The following is a 22,161-nucleotide window of genomic DNA, read 5'->3' on the forward strand; positions in this document are numbered from 1 at the left end:
ATAGTCTTCAGGAATCTGAAGGCAAAAATATAAATTTGCCAACTGGGATTAAAATATATATTATATTTCCTTATATTTACAACAACAAAAATAATAGAGGTGGGATTTGCTTCCATGTGACCTTTGGTGTTACGTGTTGAAAGAAGGAGGAAAGTCAGTAACTGAGAAAAGATATTGGAATGTAATAGACAATATAAAAGAAGCATGGAAGGGATACAGCACTGGCCCAATTGGGACATCAGTGTTTCTGTGACAAGCAGTACTAAAACCAGTCATTTAATATTATCTAGGGCATTCTGGTTAGCACAAGTGAAAAACAAAATCAGATAAGGTGTTTTTTTGTTGTTGTTGTTGGTGTCCCCATAAGTCTATACTCCTAGAGATTTGCCTGACAATAAAATAAAACAAATTTCTGTTCTATATGGCAGAATCACATTGTTTTATGTGAGAACTAAATTGGTAAGTGGCTCGGTTAGTTCTAAATATGTTTTTAAATTCTGATGTCTGTTTTCAATTTACAGTGAGATAATATTTATATGCTTTAGCCATCTACCTTCTTTACTTTCCAAGAAGGAGAAGACTTAGTTGAAATGTTTACATCTCATATGTAGCAGGAATGATCACCATATATGCACAAAAATTCTTATCTGATAAGAGCTACTTGGCTGGGTTTTTTTTTATGGTATCAACTTGATAAAATATAGGTCTCTCACAGCTAATAACTGTTCTGTCTTAAGTGATTCTTTCCTAGTAAAACTTATACAATCCACAGCATGACCTAAATCTTTAGATTCTTTGACTAAAGTTATGAAAATAATATTTGGGAGCCAGAGATGAACTTCTACTACCCGACTCTTCAATATAGGTCATTAAAGGATCTCAGTTTCTGCATTGGCAGAAGCTTCATGACATCATGTCTAACAGTGTGTCCTGACACGGGGCACAATGAGGCCCTGAAAGGTTGGGTACTTTGACCAAAGTTACCCAGCCTCTTTGAGGGGAAGCTGTGACTCACCCTTGAGGCTGCTGAGTCCCAGTTCAGTTTTGACTGTACCTGACCACCCCAACCCATTTTAAGCAAAACGTGGTGAACGTCCTTAGGAGGACGATGCCAAAGGGCTCTCGTGATAAAATGAGACACCCTATTGTAGCTTAGAGTTTTGGGTACCATTTATAGATCATGTCAGTCAAAATCTTGTTTAAAGTACTCTTTGTGGTTGAGATACAGATGACACAAAGTACCCATCTCTGAGAAGCTGCCCCACCCTCATTAGCATAAGCTGCTGCTGTGATGCCCAGATAGCCTTTGATTTAGTTAATGAAAAAAGGGCAGTGTTCATGTTCAAGAAGTGAAAGGCAAGTAGGTGTGCCTATTTTCCACAACATCCATAATATTATACTGATTTTTCCCTAACTTATTCCAATCTTGATACATGCTAGAAGTTTCTACTTCTAATTACAGATGTTATTATTTGATATGTTAAAAGCTCTATTAGAAATCTATTAGAAAAGACCTTAAATCTATCACAATTACCAAGAAATGTAAAACACAAATACTGTAGTATCAGTGGGGAGTAGGGAGAAATTAAGCATCAGAAACATGAAAATTAGTAAGAGTAATAAAGCAATACTACCAAAAAGAGATGCTGAGAATCTGAAATATAATACTTTTTCAAGATCAAGGAGAAGAAAAATTAACTCTTCAATTAAATAATATTGTCATAAAACATGCCTGTGCAGAGAACAGGAGGCAAAATTTAGTGCTCAGAAGTAGCCTTTAAAATCTAGATGCATGCAGTCAGATTTCCTTACAAAAACAAAAGATTTATCTGAGTTTAAAATCATGGAGATAACCCACAGAAGTATAACAAGAGGTCTACACTGATGATTCCCTTTTTTTGAAATACTTTTTTAATAAGGATTTTATTTACTTGAGAGAGAGAGAATGAGAGAGCTAGCATGAGTGGCGGGGTACAGAGAGAGAGGGAGAAGCAGATTCCACGCTGAGCAGGGAGCCCGACGCAGGGCTCGATCCTAGGACCCTGAGATCATGACCTGAGCCAAAGGCAGATGCTTAACTGACTGAGCCACCCAGGTGCCCCTATATGGATGATTCTTAATTTCTATTAAAAATTAAGTCAGATTCTTTCCTTTTCCTTTAGTAACATAAATAAAAATGATCATTATAACAGAGCATTACACTTCTTTTTGGAGTTTTTCAGTTTACAAATATTTTTCAAAAATGATCTTATTTAATAATCTGTCTCCCAAACTCAGAGAATGGAATGTTCTACCACTGTTCCTTTCCAAGCTTGGGCTGTGTGCCCTTTGGCAGTGTTAGGCTCCTGCACTGCTTTTGAAGCTCGTGGTAACTGTGAAGCCCTGAAGAATGGCACCTGCTGGGCCAACTGGATGGCCATGTGTTCCCATATCTCCCTAGCCCAGCTGTCCTCTGCTTTTTAGAACTGATGTACAGATGAGTCCCATATAATGCCAGTTGCCTGAATATGGTGAGAATCATTTTCCAAGCTAATATCATAGCATCACTGTGGACATTCCTGGGAGACTGAGGTGAGGCCAGCAATAGGGTATTTGCATTTATTTGCTTTGAAAAAAAATATGTACAATTTCAATGATCCCCTCCTCTTATCATTCCCTTTAATTTTTCTTAACTGTGTTGATTGAATTGTTCTGAACATCAATAGACTTATGTCTAATGTAATCTAACGTAGTTTAATTCATTTTTTTCAAAGATTTCTTTATGAAAGAGAGAGAACATGAGTGGGGGGAGGGGCAGAGAGAGGGAGAGAATCTCAAGCAGACTCGTTGCTGAGTGCAGAGCCCATCTCGGGGCTTGATCCCACAATCATGAGATGACCTGAGCCAAAATCAAGCTTAACTTGATTCGGATGCTTAACTGACTAAGCCATCCAGGTACCCCTTAATTGAATTTTTAAAATAGATTTTTCTAATTGAAAATTGGTGAACTGACCAACCTGATCTTTGTTCTCTAGGGCCCTGGCATTAGGAGCTGCCTTACCTTTTTCAAGGATAGGACACTTACTATGCATGATACCTATCTGGAAAGTACTTCATGCCTTGAGCAACCAAGGGTTGGAGGAAAGTAGTACAATATCCAAAATGCCATGTTTATTTTAAAGAAATATATCATCTAAATGGTTCCTTCCTGGACTGTAGGAATGCTTTAATAATGCCAGAAAGGGTTTGTCCTGATGGCTTGGTTTTCTTCATTTTCTTTAGCCATTTCTGATAGGAAAAAATTCTCATATGACTTAAATATTTCATAGTTATTCACAATGTAATTTTGACATAGCTACCATTCCTTCACCTTGAAACAAACTCACAGGGAAATAACTGTTTAAAAGAAATGGCCTTGACCAACTTTACTTCCCTACACATGTAGAATCCATTTGCACTGGGAATTTTGACAGCAATCTGTTTGGTTTAAGCATAAATAAAAGAAGAGAGAAAAATAATTTTGTTTCTGACTATAAATTTTAGAATTGTTCTGATATTGAATCTGAATTAGATTATGTCTGTGATGCCACTGAATTCTAATTTAGTCAGATTCTCCCCCTGCTTTTCTATGGCATTTGGTCCCTCAAGCATGGAGAGTACTTTCAAGTCACCACTGGCTGAACTCACAGGACTCTCTTTATAGGAACAGGTTTAGAAAGGAATAAATCCCACGTGGAAAGTCTGAAAACCGGCAGAGGAGATAAGGCTGCATTTGCTTTCCAGGCCTTTAAATTCTACTTACCATGAAAACGATCAAAAGGCAAATGTTCCTGAAAAGGAGCCAATCCATTCCTTTGAGTCTCTCTTGCACACGAACCCCAGTGAGATTTGATTTTAGTCCTAGTCCTCTGGGTTCTGAATTCGGCTCTGCAGCAAGATGGGCTTCAAGATGCCCTTTTAGGAGGGCATGGGTGAGAACTCTGGTGCTGTCTGCGCAGAGCATTGAAGATGTTCTATAATGACTCTGTTTCCCCACCCCAAACCCTTGGGCTGGTCTGGAAGGTTGGCACTGTTTGAGCTCTGGGTAAGAACATAGACACACCTTGATTCTTATTGCAATGAAACCCTTTGTTGGACACCAAAGAAAAATCTTATAGAGTGAGGACAAGATTTACAGGGAAGATACCCAGTGAATAATAAATTACTCACAACATGAAAAATAATTAAAATGTTAGGGCCTATCATCATGCTGAATAAAATTAGTAGGCTGCTTCTTCTGCCAGCATCGTAAAAGCAAAATTATATATACTGACAACACACACACACAGGTCCACTACAGAACCAACTTCAAGGGTGACACTTTGAGCAGAGGACACTGTGAAAAGGTATCAGGCCCAAAGGATGGTGTAGGGAGAGAGATAGAATAATGAAACTCTCATCTCTTAATTCAGGTGATTCCTGCTTCCCTCCTTAAGGAGTCCTATGGTCAAACTGCATTACTCAACTTTAAAGATGTTCTGAAAAAAATAAGGTTAGGATAAAGATACTCTGATTTCACTAGTATGTTTGTTCCCACATTTTCGCAACTTCTTTCCTCAATATACTGTTGAACCTGTTATATATAGTATTAATTAACTAAAGTGTTTTAAGGTAACCGCAAGACAGAGTTTGCTCATTCTTCATGGCATTTCCACTGGTAAAAAAAGTACATAACATGGGTGAGGAACACATTTGAATCCCTCATAAATATTTATTAAGAGAAAGCTGAAATTGAGAACCTGAGAATTTAGGGGGAAAAGACCAGAGCAGCGGCTGGATGTTCCTGAAAATCATTTCCCTTTTTTCATTTCTCTCTAACCCTTTGTTAGTGAGTTTAGAATAGGTATAGTTTCCCTATGAAAAAATTGCAAGTTGGCAAGCATCATCAACAAACATAAAAAGAAAATGTAGCTGAATGTTCTTTAACTGTTAATACATGTTGGTTGGAGAATTTGATACAATTCTCTAACTGCTAATACATGTTGGTTGGAGACTGCCTCTTGTCTTCACTACCCCATTGCTGCAATTAAGAAACAAGATGGGCTCTATCGCTGGTAGTGGAAAGTATTCTAAATAACACTTAGTCTTTGAGAATCTTAGTTTGGCATTTTGGGGAGCATAGGAGAGGGCAATAAAGGGCTGGTATAGTATCCTAAAATGAAGATAAATGAATTATATGTTGAAAAGATTTATAAGAAAGAGAGCAGGAAATTATCTTTAAACAATGGGAAAAGTAAATTGTTACAAAAAGGTGGTATTTGGATACATCTGCCCCAGGCAAATCTAATATTTGAAGATACCTACCTAATTAAAAAATATATAATCTGACCTGATAAAGCATGCGTATGATATCAAGTTTTAAAGTACATCAGGTAGTCCTCCAGATATTAATTTACTCTTTCATTGTGTGTTAGATAAGTCCTTAAACCAAGAGTTATGGAAAGCTATGCTTGAGTAAATAAGCTTTAAGAAAATTCTTTTACAACTCTTTTACACACAACTGAGCTTTCATCCTTTGTTTTCATGAATTGTTCAGAGGTTTGAAATGTGACAATTTTATCTACCTTGGAAAAATTTTCTTTTATAGAAAGGTTAGGGCAGCATTAAATTAAATATTTTTATTCTTGAAATATAACCTCTATCGGGTGCCTGGGTGGCTCAGTTGGTTAAGCGACTGCCTTCGGCTCAGGTCATGATCCTGGAGTCCCAGGATCGAGTCCCGCATCGGGCTCCCTGCTCAGCAGGGAGTCTGCTTCTCCCTCTGACCCTCCCCCCTCTCATGTGCTCTCTCTCTCATGCTCTCTCTCAAATAAATAAATAAAATCTTAAAAAAAAAAAAAGAAATATAACCTCTATCAATAGTGCTAGTGAGCTTTGGGCTTTGGGGACACAGTGGCATTTTCCCTGTGTTTCTCTATATGTGAGAAATACAAAGGGTGTTTTTGCTTAAAATGATTTCCAAGAGACAGGGTGGTGTGGAGTGGTTCTCTCCAATCCAGCCTACCAAAGACCTTTTCATTGGCTAAGACTGTGTTGTGGCTTTGTTTTTTTTTTAATTTTTGCACAAAGCGCTCGAATTATTTTGGAATAAAGAAGGAAGGATGATGAGAATTTGCGCTGTATCAGTGAGTAGGGCTAGTCCTTGGCTAACGGTGTGCATTTTTATCTCTAGAAACGCACCAAAAACAGCTATGGAGATGGTTTGTGTCTTGTGGAAATTCAGTGTGCAAGGCTGCTTCAGATTTGAATTATAGAAATATAAGAGGAGAATATAAAGTGTCTCAAATAAATGGAATTTTAGGCTTTAAAAAATAAATGGCTGACATCTTCTTTCTATGTGCCACCCAGTTGACTGTGGCCTCTGTACATAAAATTTCCTTTGGTGTCTGTATCCAAAGGAAAATATGAAGGCATAGAAGAGAATGTATAGCTTCAGTATTTTCAGTATGATGCTCCTGGCCATCAAGCAGAGATGAATCTGGGAGACCTTTCTATTGCAATGGGACTAACTGCAAAACAGTGGAGAATGGGAGAAGCCAGTAAGGATCCTTTAGCAGATTTATGATTATAAACAATGGGTCAGTCAGAGCTTAAGAAGGAACTAAAAGTTCAGGGAGAAGTCAGGGACTGTTATGATGGTTTTATTTCCACCACTGTATGTTGGCTCTGAGTCAACATATAATAGTGCATTACATTAATAGGCATTGTAGGGCAAGTTGATTATTGTGTAGCCAGCTAAAGAAATTCATTTTTGTTTTATTTAATAGTTCAGTTCAATATTTAGTTAATATTGAATTAGAATAATTTCATTTGCTTAAGAGGATTAATGAAACAGATCTAGATCTCTCTGTGTTATTGTTTTTCACAAGGGGAAAAATTATACTCTTTCCTGGCTATGTCTGATGGAGGTATTTGCAAGGGTTTCCACCCTTTGTTTGTATCGTGATTGGTTGATTTCTCCTGAAATATAAAATTTTCTACTTACCCAACTTGCTATTTATTCATAAGGTGAGTTTCAAAAAAAGGAAAAAAGAAAAGAAACAGCAAACAATAGAAATAGGTACTAGATCTTTTAGGTGATTCCTCCAGATTTCCCCATTTGTAACTCCAGTACTCAGTGATTCAGAATTTGAATCTGGTGATTATGATTATAGCCAAATTTAAAAGGTTGTGCAGTAAATGAGAAGTGGACACTTGATGCCCCATCACCTCATTTGTATTTACTCCTTGGGACAGTTGTGGAAGTGATCTCAGAGTAGAATCCTGAAAGGATTTCAGTTTGTGGCTAGTTACTAACTGAAATCCTTTTCTGGGCAAAACTTAGGTCATGATTCTGAGTTTAGGTAGATAAAGAGCAGCTACTTTTCTTTCTCTTTTGGGGTACCAGCCATCATAAAAACAGAACATTAAAATATTAATGCTTAAAAATACCCTAGAGATGATCTAATGCAATCTCTCCTCTCTTCCTTCTCTCCGATCCATGTTACAGGTATAACCCTGAGAGGCTGTACAGTTTATTCGTGCCAAAGTAGGGCAAGAATTCTACCTCCTGATTATAGTCAATTTATATAAACACCAAACCACTATTCAGTGTTGGCTGGATATGTGAAAACAAAATAAAAAAGAGTTGACGGCTAAATGCTATTATCTTTTACAAAAACTCTCTACAGAGTTTAGAGTTTACCAAACTATTAAGTTTAATAGCTGGCACTGCAAGCAAATTCTAAAAGTAAGTTTGTCCTCTTATTAATGTTCAATATCAAACCAGTAGCATCTCATTTGCTCCTACGTAGAATTTCAGGGATGCTCTTGATATTTAAGCATTGTTCTGTGCTTCTGTAATATTGTCTCGTACTGGGACATTTTAAAGTAGTGGGACATTTCTCATTCCATACCTCATGTCCATCTAAAAGAGTAAGTATCTTAACACTTACGTATTTTTAAAAGTAATGCCGTCAAAGAAGGGTAATTGAATGCATGCCAGTACAAATTCTTTTTGAAAAAAAGAAATGTAATCTATTTAGGCCAAATATTGTGAACATGATGTTAAGGCAGCATTTGCCATCAAGTTATCAGTGTAGGGTTACCGGTGGGTATTATTTAAGTATCCAAGGGCAGCTCTATTTCTTGATAGCAGGTGTTAGAAGAAAGGAAATTTAAAAAATATTTATGGTCCTAAACTATGTTTGTCAAATGCAGTAGGCAAGTAGGTTCTAGAGTTGACTCACGCAAAAGGGTTTTCATTAGCATGGGCCTAGGGGCATGAACAAAAATGTAAACAAAGCTTGTCTTGGTTTTGACCTAGAGCCGTGCTGTGAATACACCTCTGACTGTCCACCTTGAGTTAATGGCACTGAAGGTAAACAACCTGTCTCCTCGTTAAAGCCAATTTATATATGGCAACTGTGGTTCCTGCAAACCAGGTTATTTAGGAGGTGTTGGAAATCACAGAGATTAAATGTCAGTTTCCTAAAGAGTTACGTTAATACCATAAGGATGATGTCAGTTTACACCCTAAAATCATACTCACCCCCTGACAGAGGGGCCTTGTTGACTCTCTCTGTGATGTCCTGTCCTTGGTGTGGGATGTCTTCTCAGTCAGTGCAGAAAGACTAGTGTGGCTTCTTGCTCTGTATTAATTAAAGTGTGCACTTAGATGCTTATTACATACTTGCTGCATCCTTATCCCACAAAAATATCATCTTTGTCTGTCCCCTGACTCCTGGTCATGATGTCAGTGGCCGCACCTTCTGCACTATGGTAATTACTTAAGTGTCATGCAGGCTGCTTCAGTGGCTCTGGCGGTGACCCCCCCTCTTTGGCAAAGTTGTATTGTGTTTATAGGTTACCCTTTATGCTGTTAGTTATGCATCTAGCACACTCTGAAGTGGGATGTGGGCTTAGGCTGTCTAGGAAGAAATTCAGGAGTAGGAAGGTCAAAAGCTAAGCAGTGGTTTTTGAAACTGTTTCTTGGACCACTTGTGCCAAAAATCATATGGTCCAGTATATAGGACATACAGATTTCTTGGCCCCAGACTTACTGAATCAGCATGTCTGAAGATGGGACCAAAATTATTTATTCTTAACATGCTCTTCACATAATTCTGGGGGTGCAGGCTGAAGTTTTAAGAACTACCGAGTCAGGGTAATGAAGCCTAGGTTGGCGTAGGCAGAAACGGCAGCTGGTAAACATATTTTTCTAATATGATGAGATTAGCATCTCTTCATGAGGGGTTGGTATTGGCTATTTGTGTTTCTTTGAAAAATTTACTTCCTTCCCCCCCATCAGTATTACTGATGCATTTACTGTGGATTTGTAAATACTCGTCATATATAAGGGAAATCAACTTCTGTCAAATACGTTGAAACTGTTTTTTGCTTTTTTTCTCTTTTGAGTTTGTTGTGATTTTTCTTTCCTTTTTTCTGCATTTGAAAATGATTATGTTTTTATTTGGAATAGACTGTTATAAATAGTCCTGTCTATTAGCTTCCTGTTGCTGTGGTAATAAATTATCACAAACTTAGTGACTAAAAACAACAAAAATTCATTATCTTACTAGTATAAATGATTTATTTTCTTTAATTACAGTTTCTAACATTTATTTTCTTACATACAGAAATACATTTGGGGCTCCTGGGTGGCTCACTCAGTAAAGCGTCTGCCTTCCGCTCAGGTCATGATCTCAGGGTCCTGGGATCAAGCCCCGCATTGAGCCCCACTCCGGGCTCAGTGGGGAGTCTGCTTGTCCCTCTCCCTCTACCCTTCCCTCCACTTGTGCTCTCTCTGTCCCTATCTCAAATAAATAAATAAATAAAATCTTAAAAAAAAAGAAATACAATTGATTTTGGCCTTTTGATTGTGATATCCAGCAATTTTACTAAACTTTCTCTTCCTTCCTTCCTTCCTTCACATATAGTTAACACACAATGTTACATTAGTTTCAAATATAATACAGTGATTCAACAACCCTATATGTTGTGTTGGGCTCACCGCGAGTGTGGCTACCATCTGTCACCATACAATGCTATTGCAATACCATTGACTCTATTTCCTATGCTGTACATTTCATCCCTGTGATTTATTCATTCGTAACCGGAAGCCTGTACCTCCCACTCCCCTAAACAGAATTTTCCATCCATGTTCATGTATGAAATTAACATATAACTTTCCTTTCTTATGCTGATCTTGTCGAACTTGTCAAAAAGTTATGCTAGCCTTATAAAATGAGTTGAGGATTGTAAGGTCTTATTCTCTTATGTAGAAGAGTTGTATAAGATTGAAATTATTTCTTTCTTGAGTGTTTGGCTCTTGAAAGTTTGGGTAAATTGTACTTTTTACTCTGAATTTGTCCACTTCATCTAAATCTGCAACAGTTATTTATAATCTCCTCTTGTTTCTTTAATGTCTGTGGAATCTACAATCAGGTCCTATTTTAAAGAACTATTGATATTTTTTATTTGTACATTCTCTTTTTGTTTTGATCAGCCTCACTAGGTATATAAATTTTACTAGATTTCTATTTGTTTGATAGTATATGCCTGATGATTTTCGTATCTGAAGTCTTTTTAGGTATTTTTCTGCTTTCCCTTGTTTCTGCTGGTTTTTACTCATTAAATCTAGCTGGGATTGGTTTCTGAGTTACGTTGAACGTGCTATTGTGTTCTCTCTCTCTCTTTGTGCCTTTCCATCCTGCCTCATACCCAAAAATCTCTATGGGGGAAGAAGCTTAGTGACAGAAAATAAAGGTGGGGCGCCTGGGGGGCTCAGATGGTTAAGCGTCTGCCTTCGGCTCAGGTCATGATCTCAGGGTCCTGGGATCGAGTCCCGCATCGGGTTCCCTGCTCAGTGCAGAGCCTGCTTCTCCCTCTCCCTCTGCCACTCCCTCTGCTTGTGCTCTTCTGTCAAATAAATAAATAAAATCTTTAAAAAAAAAAAAAAGAAAAGAAAGGTGGTATTTTTAAGGAGTCTGCCTTTCAGCTTCAACTCCCCTGCTGAACACTGAGGTGGAACTGGTTCCTCGAAGAATGGTTTCTGATGATTCTATAGCTTGCTTACATCACTAGATCTTGAAAGAATGTGTTATTATCACATCTGTTAGCTTTTGTCGTGTAGAATTTAATTTTATTTATGTAGTTTATCTCTAATTATAACTTCTAGTTTGTGATGCTCATAGAATTATCTATTTAGAGCTAAGGTAAATGTGTAATGCTAGTGTAGCAGATTGAAAAGGATAAAGATGCAGATCTGGTTCAAATTCCAGAAATTTCACTAACTTGGTTTGTTTCTATGAGTGAGTTAATTTATCTCTGTAAATTGCAATTACCTCATCTATTTCCTTCCCGGGCAGATTTTGGGAGTCAAATTAGATACATTTATACAGAGAAACTAGCACATAGTCCACTCTCTGACTAGTATTCTTTCTTCATCATTTCTAGAGTGTGTATGTCTGTAACAGACTTGCCATTTATTAAAGCCTATGGCATTAGATATAGATATGCTATTTTTGGGGGGCTCCTGGGTGGCTCAGTCGTTAGGCATCTGCCTTCGGCTCAGGTCATGGTCCCAGGGTCCTGGGATCGAGCCCCTCATCGGGCTCTCTGCTCGGTGGGAAGCCTGCTTCTCCGTCTCCCACTCCCGCTGCTTGTGTTCCCTCTCTCGCTGTGCCTCTCTCTGTCAAATAAATAAATAAAATCTTAGAAAAAAAGATATGCTATTTTTCCATATACTAATATTTAATTTGTAGTGACAGTCAATAAATATAGTTTTCCTTATTGCTTGCTCCTCTAGTTTATAGCACATTAATTTCTGACAGTTTTGTACCTGTGTTTGAAATTTTATTCTATTTAATTGGTTTTTGATCTTCATTTTGGTTTTAATGATTTTTAAAATACATTATATATCTTTTTTTAAAAAGTTTATTTTTATTTATTTATTTTTTTAGATTTTATTTATTTATTTGACAGAGAAAGAGAGCGCGTGAAAGAGCACAAGCAGGGGGAGGGGCAGAGGCAGAGGGAGAAGCGGACTCCCCGCTGAGCAGGGAGCCTGTTGTGGGGCTCAACCCCAGAACCCTGGGATCATGACCTGAGCAGAAGGCAGCTGCTTAACTGACTGAGCCAACCAGGTGCCCCAAAATACATTATATATCTTTTTAAAAATTTGGTTCATTAGGGGCGCCTGGGTGGCTGGCAAGCTTTACATTCAAGCTTTCTAGCCTCAGATTATTTTCATCTTTATATTGAAAGTAGATTAGTTTTCTTGGTGATTGGTGTTCAATAATCATGTTTATAGAAGATGATTTATGAAGTAAAATACTAATTTATTAATTTGCCATGAGGAGATTTTTCCATTGCGGGATAACTATAAAGTTTATATTCTCTCTCTAAATGCCCTCCACTTACCCTAGCAATCAAGGTACTAGCTCGAAAATTGTTTATTGATCATGAATGGAAAGCAAAGATGAATAGTTATTTTGACATGCCTTTCATCTAAGCTGAAGGCGTATCTAGTAAGATATTCTTTTACCAGGAGAGGAAATACCTTTATTTATTCTCTCAGGGAACAGCATATGGAAAGGCCTGAACTTCTACAAAGATTTGATTTAATTTATCAGGTGATATATTTTAGAAAAATTGAGTAAGTGAATGGATTGCATTTATTTATGTATCCAACAAATAATTATTGAGTTTCTGCTTGTTGATTTATCAATCTCACAGAGTTCTGGGAATGCTTTTTCGACTGCCACCATGACCTCTGTCATATGAAGAAAGCCACCTTCTCATCCCAAGTTTTTTTGGACTCTATTTTCCAAATATTTTCCACTTGAAAAATGTTTAGTTGTATTTGAAAATAAACTACTTTTTAGTTTACCTTTAATTCCAACTACATCCTAGTAAGATCTAAATTTTTATATATCTAATCTTTCTCCAAAGCACATTTAAGACCATTGGTCAAAATGTATTTTACAATCTAACAAAATTAAATTATATTGTTCCTCATTTTAAAGAGGAATCATCAGGCCAAAGAATAATTTAGAAGGAGAAGTCCTATTGGGAATGGTGGAATTTGACAAGCAGTATAGTGTAATCTGGGGGCTCAGTTCTTATATAGACTGTCAATGCAAGGATGGATTTTAGAAAAGTCGAGGAGTGAATGGATTGCATTTATGTATGTATTCAACAAATAATTATTGGGTTGTTGTTTGTTGCTGTGCTGACCTCTGTGTATCACACATAATTTCAAAGTTTATTATTTAATCACTTCCACATCCAAAGAATGGCAATACAATTTTTGGTGTACCTTTTTAAATAAGCCAGGTGAAGAACATGTCTTAGAAACTGAGTGAAATAACATGATGTTATTGGAAATAAGCTTTTAAAATGTTGGGCTGCCTATACAAAAAATGATGACTTTAATGGACTCATGACCCTTCTTTCTAGCAGTAAACAAACATCTAAACCAATTATCTATCAAGGTCACTCCTAAGTTTATAACAGTAAAGCTAAGTCATCTCTTAGGGGAGAATGATTACATGTCTAAACACTTTACAGGGACAGGCATCTAATTAACATGAATCATATAATATCATAAAGGTACAAATTAATGACAAGGGGGACTTGAAGACTTTCCTATTTTACACCACCGGGTTTTGTTATCCAGTTTATCAGTATGTTAACTTACAATCCATTCTTATTTACAGTGGAATGTGGAGGACAGGCCTGTGAAATCCTCATTTCTGGGATGGTTTAACTCTGCGGTGTGTGCACCACACTGACTTCCAACATTTTCCCCAGGAGGGCTGAGCTTTAGTTGCCCGTGGGGGTGACTGGTCTCTATTGGCTCTTTTCCCTTCTCTATTTTATTTCTCATTTACTTAACAGTGTTCCTTTACATCCATCCCCTTCCCCCTCAGGTTGCCCACAAATCCTGTTTCTCAGGGTCTAATTCTGGGTAAACCCAACCTCAGATGTGATCAAAACAAATCGAGAAGCCCAGGTCAGTAATTTGTCAAGTAGAAACTGGCATATATTTTGAAAAAAATAACTATTAATTTGAACACAGCTAAGTATTTTCCACTGAAAAATGTGACAAATTACATTCTGGGCCCAACCAGATATGACAGTTTTTTTAAAACATTTATTTATTTATTTGAGAGAGAGCGTGCGGGCGTGTGTGCATGAGGAGGGGGAGGAGCAGAGGGAGAGAAGCAGACTCCCCACTCACTGAGTGCAGAGCCCAACACGGGGTTCAATCTCATGACCCTCAGATTGTGACCTCAGCTGAAATCAAGAGTTAGATGCTTAACCAACTAAGTCACCCAAGCACCCCCAGATGTGACCTTTGACAAGAATTAGAGTCTGACATTTTGAGTAGTTATGGGAAAGTTCTTGAGGCAAGGTTTTATTTTATTTATTTATTTTTATTTTATTTTAATTCCAGTATAACTAACATACAGTGTTATATTAGTTTCAGGCATGCAATATAATGATTCAACAATTTTATACATTATGTGGTGCTCATCATGACAAAGGTACTCTTAATCTCTTCACCTATTTCACTCATCCCCCATCCTCCCCTTTGGCAACCACCAGTTTGTTCTTTATATTTTATAATATCTTGAGTCTGTTTTCTTGTTTGTCTCTTTTTTTCTTTGTTTGTTTTGTTTCTTAAATTCCACGTATGAGTGAAATCATATGACATTTGTCTTTCTTTGATTGACTTATTACACTTAGCATTTTACCCTCTAGGTCCACCCATGTTGTTGCAAATGGCAAGATTTCATTCTTTCTTATGGCTGAGTAATATTCCTGTATATATATATATATACAGATATATATATATCACATCTTCTTTATCCATTCATCTATCATTGGACACTTGGGCTGCTTTCATAGTTTGGTTTCATAGTTTGGTTATTGTAAATAATGCTGCAGTAAACATAGAGGTGAATATATCTTTTCAAATTAGTGTTTTTGTATTCTTTGGGTAAACACCCAGTAGTGGAATTACTGGATTATATAGTAATTCTATTTTTAATTTTTTGAAGAACCTCCATACTGTATTCTAGAGTGGCTGCACCAATTTGCATTCCCACCAACAGTGCACAAGGGTTCCTTTTTCTCCACATCCTCACCAATACTTGTTGTTTCTTATGTTTTTTTTTTTTTTTATTTTAGCTGTTCTGATAGATGTGAGGTGATATCTCATTGTGGCTTTGATTTGCATTTCCCTGATGATAAGTGATGTTGAGCATCTTTTCATGGTCTTTTGGCCATCTGTATGTATCCTTTGCAGAAATGTCTGTTCAGGTCTTCTGCCCATTGTTAAATTGTGTTATTTGTGGGGTTTTTTGGTGTTGAGTAGTATAAATTCTTTATATATTTTGGATACTAACCCTTTATCAGATATGTCATTTGCAAATGACATCTTCTCCCATTCAGTAGGTTGTCTTTTTGTTTATTTGATTGTTTCCTTTGCTGTGCAGAAGCTTTTTATTTTGATGTAGTCCCAATAGTTTATTTTTGCTTTTGTTTTCCTTGCCTCAGGAGACATATCCAGAAAAATGTTGCTATGGCCAATGTCAGGGAAATTACTGCCTGTCTTCTCTTCTAGGATTTTTAATGCTTTTAGGTCTCACATTTAGGTCTTTAATTCATTTTGAATTTATTTTTGTGTATGGTGTAAGAAAGTGGTCCAGTCTCATTCTTTTGCACGTAGCTGTCCAGTTTTTTCCAACATTTATGTTGAAAAGACTGTCTTTTTCCCACTTTCTTGCCTCCTTTGTCAAAGTTTAACTGACCATATAATTGTGGGTTTATTTCTGGGCTCTCTGTTCCACTGATCTATGTGTTTGTTTTTGTGCCAGTACCATACTGTTTGATTACTCCAGCTTTGTAGTGTATCTTGAAATCTGGGATTGTGATACCTCTGGCTTTGTTTTTCTTTCTCAAGATTGCTTTGGTCATTTGGGGTCTTTTGTGATTCCACACAAATTTTAGGATTATTTGTTCCAGTTCTGTGAAAAATACTGTTGGTATTTTGATAGGGATTACATTAAATCTGTAGATTTCTTTGGTTTTATATAAGAAGGGATGACTAGCACATAGGCACAGACGGGGATATACCAAGTTTCTCATAATTAAGTTTTGTTTGTAAAATTAGGAAAAGTAAGGGTCAGCTAGAATTTGTCTTATTTGAACTCAGTCACTAAGTACATACCCAGAAATTGGCTCATTTTCAAACTTTTGGACCAATTTAATATGCTACACTTGTGTTTATTATGCTTGAGTTTTTTCAAGACACTTCATAATGAAATTTGAACTTAATGTAATGGAAATCCATTAAAATTCTTAAAATAGAGGATTGGCTTAATCTAATTTATGTTTTAGAAGGCCACATAGGCTCATCTGTAGAAAATTGTTTGAAGAAGGCCAGTATGGAAGTAGAGAGACTACTTAAGAGACAGTTCTAGTAGGGTGATGGCAGATGGGGATGGAAACTATTGGATGGCCTGAGCTATATTTTGGTTATAGAATCAGTCAAAGTCATTAGCATTTACTAATGGATGAAATGAAGGCGGGGGATGTGAGGGAAGGGATGAAATCAAGGAGGAGTGCTTAGTTTCTGTCTTGAGCAATGGATCTGTGGGGTCATATTTATTGGGGGGTATTGGGGATACAAGTGTGTTTAATTTTAAACATTTTAAAAGGGGCTTTGATGAGGTCTCATAGAGACAGTGTAGAGTGTTAAGAGCAGAGGGCATCTTTAGGGGGAACATCACCATTTAATAATTGGGTAGATGGGAAACAAACAAAAAAAATAAGAGAGAGAGTGGCCAATGAAATGTAAGCTTTATCTTGAAAAGATGGTATAAAAGCCAAGAAAAGTGTTACAGGGAAGAAAGAATAGTTACTTTTTTCAGATTCCTCCCAGAAGTTAAGAAAGATGAGGACAGAAAAATGGATCTTGTGTTTGGCAATCTATAAGTCTTAGACAAACTTGACAAGGGCCATTCTGGCAGATTGATGGGATGGGTTGAAGTTTGATAGGACATGGGAAAGTAAAGAAGGCATGTGTATTTGAGTCTTAAGAAGTTTGATGAAACAGGGCGCCTGGGTGGCTCAGTTGGTTAAGCGACTGCCTTCGGCTCAGGTCATGATCCTGGAGTCCCAGGATCGAGTCCCGCATCGGGCTCCTTGCTCAGCGAGGAGTCTGCTTCTCCCTCTGACCCTCTCCCCTCTCATGTGCTCTCTCTATCTCATTCTCTCTCTCAAATAAATAAATAAAATCTTAAAAAAAAAAAAAAGAAGTTTGATGAAACAAACAAAAAATGAAGCAGTAGCTCCAGGAAGGGGTGCTGATGAACATGCTCTGAAAGAAACAGAGGGGGAGAGAGAGAGAGAGATGGTTTCAAAAAAGGACTATTAGGGAAAGAGTAAAGTCCTTGAGCACAAATAGGGGATTGTCTTTTTATATAAACAGGACACTAACTCCATTGTAATAAGACGGAGGGAGAGAGTGCAAGTACAGGTGGCTGTGTAAGTCTGGTGAACAATAAGATTAGGTCGTCAACTAAGAGTGAGGAGGAAAGAAGAGGTGTGGGAGTTTTGAGGACAGAGAAGGTATGGAATAGTGACCTAGTACAATGAGATGGGAGGTCTATCGGAGAGGTAGGTAGGATTGTGGGAAAGCATTTTCTATTAATCTGAGATTTGAGAGTGAGTATTCAAAATGAAAAACAAAAAATCAATTGCCTTGAATCACTTGTTTAGCTGTTTGTGTGAGGACAGAGATGGAGGGTGAAAGAGTTGGGATACAAAAGGGGAGAGCAAAGCAAGGAGTTCGAAGGCATTCACCAAGAGATAGCGTATTTGAACTCATGAAGCTTGATTAGACATGGAGGCAAGTGGGGTGGTGGATAGTGGAAAGTGGGAGGAGTCAAAACAAGGAAGCTTCGATGAAGCAGAGGAGGTGTGCAATCAGAATCCATGAACAAGTGAGCTGGAAGGAGAAGGAGGAAGTGGTCAGAGGCTGGGAAGACTGAAACAGGCATCCAGAAGACTGCCCTCCTGGGGTGGGATGGGGAGAATGGAGGTTGGAGAATTGAGAATTCCAGGTGTCGGCTGCCTCGCCCATGGGGTCAGTTGAGTTCCTGTGAATGCTCTCGGGAGTTGGAAAGGTCACAGCGAACTGTGGTCCTGGCTGAGTCTTCAGTAAAAGTGAGGACCTTGTTGGGAGGTCAGGGAATGACACAAGCAGAAGACAGGGAGACAAGCAGATCACAGGAGTCTGAAAAGGGTAAGGTTTTGTATAAGATGAAGGTGATCATGTTCTGAAAGTGGTATTGGAGAGCAAAAAAGGAGATGTACGCCCAATAAAGATGAAAGGGTGGGATTTGAAAGGCAAATAAGAAAATCCATTTTATTTTTTTTTATTTTTAAAGATTATTTATTTATTTGACAGAGAGAGACACAGCGAGAGAGGGAACACAAGCAGGGGGAGTGGGAGAGGGAGAAGCAGGCTTCCCGCCGAGCAGGGAGCCCGATGCGGGACTCGATCCCAGGACCCTGGGACCATGACCCGAGCCAAGGGTAGACGCTTAACGACTGAGCCACCCAGGATGCCCCAGGAAAATCCATTTTAAAAGAAATATAATGCTAGTGTAAACAAAAATAAACATTAGGGTATGAAAGAGAGAAAGATGAAAGCATAAAGATGCTAAAAGCATCCAACGGATGTTTAAAATCCTATTTGTCATTTATGTGTTATAAATGACATACCCAGGCTGCTCATGCCTGCACCCAGACACTGCTGGGAAGCACTCTTAGAGAGGAGGCTCCTCAGTAAACGTTGAAAAAAAAAAAAAAGAGGTAGAAAATGGAAAACGAAAATAAGTTTTACCATCTCTAATTATTCCTTACAGTCTAAACCTCCCCACCTTTACCATTCAGAAAAGATAATGGAAGCATACCAATCATTTTATTGCTATAAACATAAGCCTTTGGAAATTACAAACCGACTTAAAATAGCCAAGGGAGGACCAAGCAAGGAACTAGCACCCAAATAAGCCAAGAACTTTTATATTGAAACCTGAAAAAAAACACCCTGTTTTAAACATCACCGAGATGAATATTAGAGCTTAAAAATACTTGTAAAATAGCAAAAGAAAAATAAGTTAGACTAGGTACTGCTTGATGATGAAGTGTTCAGTAATTCAGATATAACTAAATGGAAAGAATACAGACAGCTAAACAATAGATTATTCCTTGTTTTAAAAATTTTTGATGGTTATTTGGTTGATCCATTCATGCTTTTGTCCCAACATAAATTGAACCATCTAGAACTGGGAGGCAGATTCTATTTCATGGGGACTAGTAATGTATGTGGACTGGTATATTGCAGTGCAAAGGGAAGTAAGTCTTAAAAATACCGGAAATCCTACCAAAGGTTGGAATTTATTAAATAGGCATGGGAATTTAGGCATGGGAAAATGTGGCAAATACTTTTAGAAGTTCGTTTTGGGTTTCCTAAATTGGCTATTTTAGCCAATGATTATAAAACCTTTTAGTTCCTACTCTAGCCAAAGGGTATCATATGTGTTACACCCTGGTTGACCTTCAGATGTTGGTATAAATTCAGAAATGAATTGTGTATATAACTAAAAACGTCTAGTTAGAACGAATATGTAATTTTTGAAGCTATATAATTAAAATTATGTCAGGAAATTACATTGAATGGAGATTATAAGGATAAAAACTATACACCAGTGTAGAAGAGAGGTCCAGATGAAGGCCTATATATATCCCCAGGTAGATAATCTTTCTGCAGATTTTTAGTGCACATACAGTTACATCAGGCAATATACATAGAGGCTAATAAGATGTAGCAGATGTATCTGGAATTCAATGTCAAAATTAGCTCAAGATGGTATTTTGGTTGATATTAAATTATAAAGTATTTACGATATACTAATTTTTGACCCTAAGGGCCACCTCTTTAGAAAGTCAGATGTTTTATAAACATTAAACTTTTTGTTTTCAAACTATATACACATAACATTTAAATTACTATTTCTTCCTTCCTTTTGTTAAGAGCATGTTGATCTAAGATTCAGCTTGCAATATAGATTTGAATTATAACTATTTACTTATAAAATAATTTCCCTATCTTAGGTCTGTAGAATGACCTATAAGGTCCATGAGTTGGAGTAAAGGATCTACAGAGAAGAACCGATTTCTGCCCAAAGGTTGTTTATTGAAAAAAATGACAGGCCTTTAAGTGATTGTTAGAATTGTATCTTAAAAAGATAATTTTAAAATTTGAGAATAAAGAGTTAGACCATCAGTGTGTAATCCTGACAAAAAATTTATTTGAAAGTATCTTCCTAGAAGGATTGACAACTAATATTGTCACTTCTTATATCTTCCATGGTTTTTTACTAATGGATCTTAATAACAAGAGTTACTGAAGATGGTCACTCTAGCTTTTGTTAGACAACCTAAAAGACTTTTTTGGAAGATATCAGGAGTCTTTAACAAACACTTCTGATGATAAATCAAAGTGACACATAAGCTACTTGTGGTCAGATACCATTCCCTTTAATTAATTAACTAATAATTACTTTTATTCCTTCAAACTCCTGGGTCCCGCATACTCAAGTATATTTCAACAAATACATTTTGACTTTATTTCTGGAAAGATTATCCATCATTAATGGAACCCCCCCTCCCAAATGGGAGAGAAAGAAATAAAAGAAAGAGTCCCTGTGAATGATTTTATTTATACCTCTGCATTTTGGCATGCTACAGACTATCAAAATTTCACATAGTCTACAGACATAAAATAAGATGTATATTGTGGCTTTGAAAATATTGACATCATCTGCTATAAGATAGAGCAAAATAGCTCTAATAAAATAGTTCACTCCCTAGCCCCCTTTGACAAGTGTTGGAAGTTGAATGACTATTCTTTTATCTTGTAACACCCTGGGGAATTTGAGTAATTGGCAGGGAATAATCCTTAAGAGATTTTGTCATATCCAGTTTCACTTTAGTGAGCTCATATTAACACTGAATTTAGAAAAGAGAAAAAAATTCGTTTACTTTGCTAGAGTAAATTTACCCCATCTAAAAATGCTTTGATTCTATTTAGAGATTTTTTAAACCAGGTAATACTATATAGCAAAACGTAAATGACATATCATAAATAATACATTATTAAATTTTGAAGCTAGAAAAATATATCATACTATATAATTTGGGAATTATCTATAAATTGGAGCATTATGTAAGCCAAGAGCTTATTGACAAATCAAATCAGGAATGCAAGATTTATTCTAGTGAGAAAATTTAGTTAGGGAGTGAGATAAAGTAAGGATATGGGGTTGTCTAGTGCAATTTCATTTGTGTTAACACAATACCATCAACTCTGTTAAAAGTTTTTAGTTGACCCCTTTAAAATAGCAGCAGAGGGTTGTTTTAAAAAGTACTAAACTCAATTAAAACTAATAATACAGTATTACTTTACAGAACAATTCTAACTTTTCCCATTAAACATTTTACATGTTCTAAAAACTTTTTTTAGACCCCCTTAAAAAAAATTCCCCCAAAGCTTAACCATACTGCAGGCTTTTTTTCACAGCTCAGCTTAAGTAAATTATTTTAACTTAAGAGATGTATAATAAAGAGCTGGATATAGATGAGTAACACTTACTAAACACACATCTGAAAATACGATGTGGTTTCCATCTGCTTCCTTGGAAGGTAATTTACCATTAGGGATGACAACCATGTCAGATGTTACTTGCTTCAGTCAGAGAAGTACACTTGGCAAATTTACACTATTAGGTCAGAGCCACAGTGATAAGGAGAAAAGTGAGTGGATATCCTGCACCCTCGCCAGTATGCAATATTCATAAACACTGCATCTACTACTAAACACAAACTAGAATCAGAAAACTCCTTGGCTCCATGGGAATTTTAGCTGAAGCCCATCTTAAGATTCAGGTTCAGACATTGCCAATTTTCCCCAAACGAATCTCACCCTATTGCCATTCTCTTATGGAAATTTCCTCCCAGGAAACATTTCCTAATTTGAGGTTTATTTTATCTAGTGCAATTATTAGGGTAGTCCAGTTTGGTGGC

General features: G+C 36.9%; 1 protein-coding gene across 1 annotated transcript in view; it reads right to left on the reverse strand.

The window, feature by feature from the left end:
* Positions 1-21,808, reverse strand: part of DSG4 (desmoglein 4) — a 59,519-nt gene extending 37,711 nt beyond the window's left edge. The window contains exon 1 of the mRNA XM_034996281.1: positions 21,731-21,808. Within this exon, the coding sequence (XP_034852172.1) occupies positions 21,731-21,808 (78 nt within the window). The remainder of the gene's footprint in view (positions 1-21,730) is intronic.
* Between the last annotated feature and the right edge of the window lie 353 nt (positions 21,809-22,161).

Source organism: Mirounga leonina, unplaced genomic scaffold, assembly GCF_011800145.1.
Source record: "Mirounga leonina isolate KUSES-001 unplaced genomic scaffold, KU_Mleo_1.0 Mir_93, whole genome shotgun sequence".
Taxonomy (NCBI): Eukaryota; Metazoa; Chordata; class Mammalia; order Carnivora; family Phocidae; genus Mirounga; species Mirounga leonina.